Source organism: Apium graveolens, chromosome 2 (genome assembly GCF_009905375.1).
Source record: "Apium graveolens cultivar Ventura chromosome 2, ASM990537v1, whole genome shotgun sequence".
Taxonomy (NCBI): Eukaryota; Viridiplantae; Streptophyta; class Magnoliopsida; order Apiales; family Apiaceae; genus Apium; species Apium graveolens.
The window spans coordinates 238,393,472-238,398,267 of record NC_133648.1 but is presented as its reverse complement, the minus strand read 5'-3'; the positions used below and the strand labels follow the sequence as shown (position 1 = coordinate 238,398,267).

General features: G+C 37.5%; 1 protein-coding gene across 2 annotated transcripts; it reads left to right on the top strand.

Annotated features, from left to right (window-relative positions):
* The first annotated feature begins 705 nt into the window (after positions 1-705).
* Positions 706-4,796, top strand: LOC141708211 (uncharacterized). 2 transcript variants are annotated; one of them, XM_074511716.1, is made up of 3 exons: positions 706-1,037; positions 3,260-3,408; positions 3,748-4,796. In XM_074511716.1, the coding sequence occupies exons 1-3, from the start codon at positions 976-978 to the stop codon at positions 4,299-4,301; spliced, it is 765 nt and encodes a 254-aa protein (XP_074367817.1). In that variant the 5' UTR covers positions 706-975; the 3' UTR covers positions 4,302-4,796. The 2 variants fall into 2 exon arrangements, with proteins under 2 accessions (XP_074367817.1, XP_074367818.1); XM_074511717.1 differs by having other exon boundaries at positions 709-1,037; positions 3,354-3,408.

Here is a 4,796-nt window from a genome sequence, read left to right as displayed (position 1 = left end):
ACTTGAACATAATACAGTCGGGACAAATCCCCAACTACCGATACAACTAGGTTGGAAAATAATAATATAATAAAAATAATTAAATTATTTGTTTCCTGGTCGTTTAACACACTGATTTAAGAACTCTTGAAACTAAAAACGAAATCAAAGACATTTCAAACGATCCAAACTGCACCAACATCCCAGAAAGCAGCCTCACAATTGAACATATCACGTAAAAAATTTTGTTAGCTCATTGTTCAGAAACACCAATCGCATAAACTGAGATTGGAGAAGCGACACTTCAGCTATCTACATGCCGAATACCAGCTATAGACATGGCGAAGACACTCCAGCTATCTACATGTCGAATACCAGCTATAGACATGGCAAATGCAACCCAACTATCTATATGCCGGATCAGCTATAGACATGCCGAAAGTGTAATCACTCGAAAGATAAATAATTTTTTATTATGAAAGGTGAACTTTTGTAATAATCACCACCATCCCAGATTCGATGAATGCTTTCTATATCACCAAAAATATCAATAAAATCATTTTTAACAAATCTAACTTCAAATAAACTCAACCATAATTGAATAAAACATAACAAACATATTTTGAGAGACAAAATGCATATTCCAATACGAGAGACACAAAGATTAGATTTTGTTAAAAGAAAATTAATGAAAATAATAAAAATTAAAGGAGTCGGGACTTTCTACCGAAAAAGTCAGTCCATCAGCACGAGAACGGACAAACCCTGACCAGCCTAGTATTGGAGAAAAGGGGGACGCTATTGATTTGTTGTTTTAATGAACCGTCATCACACTGAACATCCTGGAGGAGTTGAAACTCAAAACTCTAAACACAAGAGAGCTGACCGAGTGTCTTAATAAAAAAACCCCTACAGAACTTCTTTGTCTTACTTCAATGGCGACAAACAACAACATCAAGAAAGCGAGGAAGAGAAAGATGGGTGATATTGAAATTCATGATTCTCCTTATTTCAAGATCCGTGCTCTTGTTTCTCTTCTTCGTCCCCGTTTTCTTCAGGTCCATCTCTCTCTCGCTATTGATTCTTGTATAAATCTCTCTCACGTGCAACTCTCTCTCTCTCTCTATTATTGTATAAATCTCTCTCGTGCGACTCTCTCTCTTCTCTCTCTCTCTCTCTCCCTCTCTATTTATGTATATTACCACTAAAGAACCTGCCTTTGCTATCATGGTGTTTAGTTCTTGAACAATTTTTGTGCTAATTTTTCTTCATTTTTTACTTCTTGAACGATTTCAAGAAAATATCTCCAGGGTTCTTGATACTATTACTATATTCAGTTTGTGAGGGTATGTGATTGTGTAGTAGGCGTTATTTCATTTCTTTAATTCTTTTTAATATTGTGTATTATATGTATGATCACAGAAGTTCCATTATATCGAATGTTTACAAAGAATTAGATACATTTGTGTGTATGTGTGTGGTAGCCTGGTAGGTGTAATTGCAATTATTTGCTTCTTTTAATGTTATGTATGTGCAGGAATAGGAAGAAGTTTTTTTTTTCTTTTTTTGCCTAAGCAGAAGAAGTAATTCTTTTATATTCTATTTATGTAAAGGAATATTAATTTCGAGAGTTTAATGGTCTTACATGTTCATTTATGAAAAGCGAATTTTTATTTAAGTACAAATTCTTGCTTCCGTATCATAAAGTTGACAAGGGAATGCAAGAAAATATCGATCTGTGAATTGTAATGGTTTTAGAATTCTTCAATGGTTTGTTTGTGAACTTGGATTTCATTTGAAATTCTAAATTTGATCAAATGACATATTTGGATTTTAAATCCAAGACATTCAGACACTAATATGGATTGATTATTGTAATCAGATCAGACTATTATTATTGATATTGAAAACAGTTGTGTTTTAATTCTCTAGCGTGAAAACTGTTCCCAGGGAGTTATCCCAAAACCCTAGTTTTGAACCGTAGCCCCGTCATGCTCCCACTATAATGCCTTGTTCCAGGTAGAGGTGGTCAAACGAACGGGCCGTGCGTGCCGGGCCGAATTATCATCGGGCCGATTTGGTCACCTCCCAACTCGTGAACGGCACGTGAAGGTAAACGGGGCGTGCCGGGTTCGGGCCGGTTCGAAAAATATAAGTTTGTGTACAGCTCGCCGGGTTATACGGGCTGGCGAGTTATGTTGAATTATTACTTTTTTAATTACAGATTCAGAGTTTGGCGTGTTGGAGCAGGCGTGTCGGGCGTACGTGCCGAGCTGGGGCGAGCTGGATTGTCACCTGGCGAGTTAGACGGGCCGAATTGTGTGGATAGCAACTTGTATACCACTGCCACAATATTATTTATCATATTTAATGTGTTTTTCCATTTGTTTTGTATGTTGGCCACCTGGTTTGGCATAGCTTAAAAATTAACTATGCTATTTGTTAATTTATTTTTTCTAAATTGGAAGTGAATGAAATAACTGATTATTTAATAATAATCATTTTAAGATTAAATATATTAAAATGAAAAGAAAAACAATTTAAAGTTATTTCTAATAAAATATATAAATTATTGACATTTTACAATATTTTAAATAAAAGCAACTTTCTAACAAAGAAAAAGAAATGAGATATTAACTACAAAACAAATGTTTTTAGTGCAACAGAGTAGTAGTGTGCAGACTTTGTTTATTCTAATGGCAGTGAAACAAACTGAATGTGCCGCGGGTAGGCATTTCCAGGCGAGTTAGGCGGGTTGGCGGGCCGAGCCGGGTTGCCGTGCCGAGGCGGATCCGTGCTGTGCCGATTTGACGATCCGTGCCGTGCCGATTCTCGAATCATGATTACTAGACCCGTGAACGCCCCGTTATTTTTTACGGTCCGTGCCGAGTTTGATTCGGCCCGATACGAGTCGATTTTATACGAGTATAAAGGCGAGCCGGGGCGAGTCGGGCCGAGCCTAACTGCCCGTTTGGCCACCTCTAGTTCCAGGACATGTATGAACTTCACAATTTACATATGTGTTTCATGCAGCTTCATATTATGTGATAGTGCTCCACACAAATCAGAATTATTCTTCAATTACTAACGGAGGTTCACATGTCAAGGCTTCATTTCTGAATTTAAAGCAAATAAGGCACATGTGACCTCTGTAGTTTATGTGTTATCTGCATATTGCATTGTTCCTCATGGCTATATATCCGGATACCAAATATTAGAAGTTGCTAGAAGTATATTCAAGTGATGGTTTGTTGCTTGATATATCTTTTATATGATACAGAATAAATTTCCCATCCGGGTTCACTGCTGCTTCTCAAGACTTAGCTGTTGCAAATTCTGCCGACTATAAGTGCAAATCTTTTTTAATGGTGCAGGTTCTCAGAACACCCGACTTTGAGAAGTGCAAAGCAGCTACAGAAATTGAACAAGGTGAGCAATTCCTTGGATATTTTATTTATATAGCTAACTGAAAATATTGGGCAATTTTAAAGTGTTATTCTTGTGCTTATCATATCTTTCACACATAGACACATCGCCTGCATATTGTGATTCTTAATATTAATGTATTTCAGATGTACTGTAGGTTAAGATCCTCTTGTTCCTACTTCCATTGTATCTTTCAGTCATATTCTATCTTGCTCTTGTAATTGTGACAGGAACCTTAATGTTGGCTGGACGTGCATATTGATGCATGCTTGGTGTAATTTTTTATGCTCTTGTTTCTAGTTTACAATTCTTACTTACATGGTTATTGCATATGGAACTCAGGGATGAAGCTTGTGATGGAATACTACAGACAGATGCTTAGTGAGGGAAACGAAAGAGGCAAAATTGAGAAGTCACCACGCCAATCTGCATCAGCTGAACAGAACCAGGGAAGACAAAAAGTTAAACATCAAGCTGAACAGGTCACCAAGGGAACAGTTGATAGTAAGCTTTCACCTCCTCCTATCAGCTTGGAAACAGTTGATAAGAAGCTTTCACCTCTTATCAGCTCGGAAACAGTTGATAAGAAGCTTTCACCTCCTCCTATCAGCTCGGAAACAGTTGTTAAGAAGCTTTCACCTCCTCCTAACAGCTTGCAAACAGTTGATAAGAAGCTTTCACCTCTTATCAGCTCGGAAACAGTTGATAAGAAGTTTTCACTTCCTATCAGCCCAGAGAGGACACTTGAGAGTGGCGGCAGGCTATATGGTTCTTATATTTTGGGTAGTTCATTTGCTGGATGGAACTTTATCACATTTGGAAACAGAATACCACCTCAGTACTATGGAGTAACAAAGGAGACACATCGCAGTAACAGGCGCAAACCGGAATCCTGAATTTGTTGAAAACCTGAAAATTCGAATACAGGAGAACCAGTTTGGTGTGAAATTTGCACACATAATCGTCATTGTTTATGTACTGAAAGTGTTGAAAGTGTCACTGCTTGCCTAATTTTGTCTAAAAGATATTAATACACCTGCTAGAATCTTATATCTGTTCTATCAAAGGAGCAGATAAGTTTTGGTCAACAAAGAGTCCCAGACCTTTGTCAATGATGGCGAAAGAAAACGAAAAGGAGGCCAAGCGAATACTTCTTTTTCTGATGTTGGGTTTTTTTGGTCTTTGAAGTATGCTATTGCACAATATATCTGTTGTGCAGTCAGTGGCGTAGAGCCTAAACCTTGTTCTTACCACTAATTGTTTGTTTGTTGTTCATTGGCCAAGCTTTCACCAAGTATTCTGTTGTTTGCTTGTCCTCAACTACTTGCTTCATGAACATAGGCTTGTGTTCAACTCCTTACTAAACACAAGCTTTTGTCTGGTCTTTTTCA

Bases quoted from the DNA above. Each gene is read 5' to 3' on its own strand.
- LOC141708211 (XM_074511716.1), top strand. From the start codon at position 976: ATGATTCTCCTTATTTCAAGATCCGTGCTCTTGTTTCTCTTCTTCGTC. The intron at 1,038-3,259 runs GTCCATCTCTCT...TATATGATACAG, and splicing joins TTCGTCCCCGTTTTCTTCAG to AATAAATTTCCCATCCGGGT. The intron at 3,409-3,747 runs GTGAGCAATTCC...TATGGAACTCAG, and splicing joins AGCTACAGAAATTGAACAAG to GGATGAAGCTTGTGATGGAA.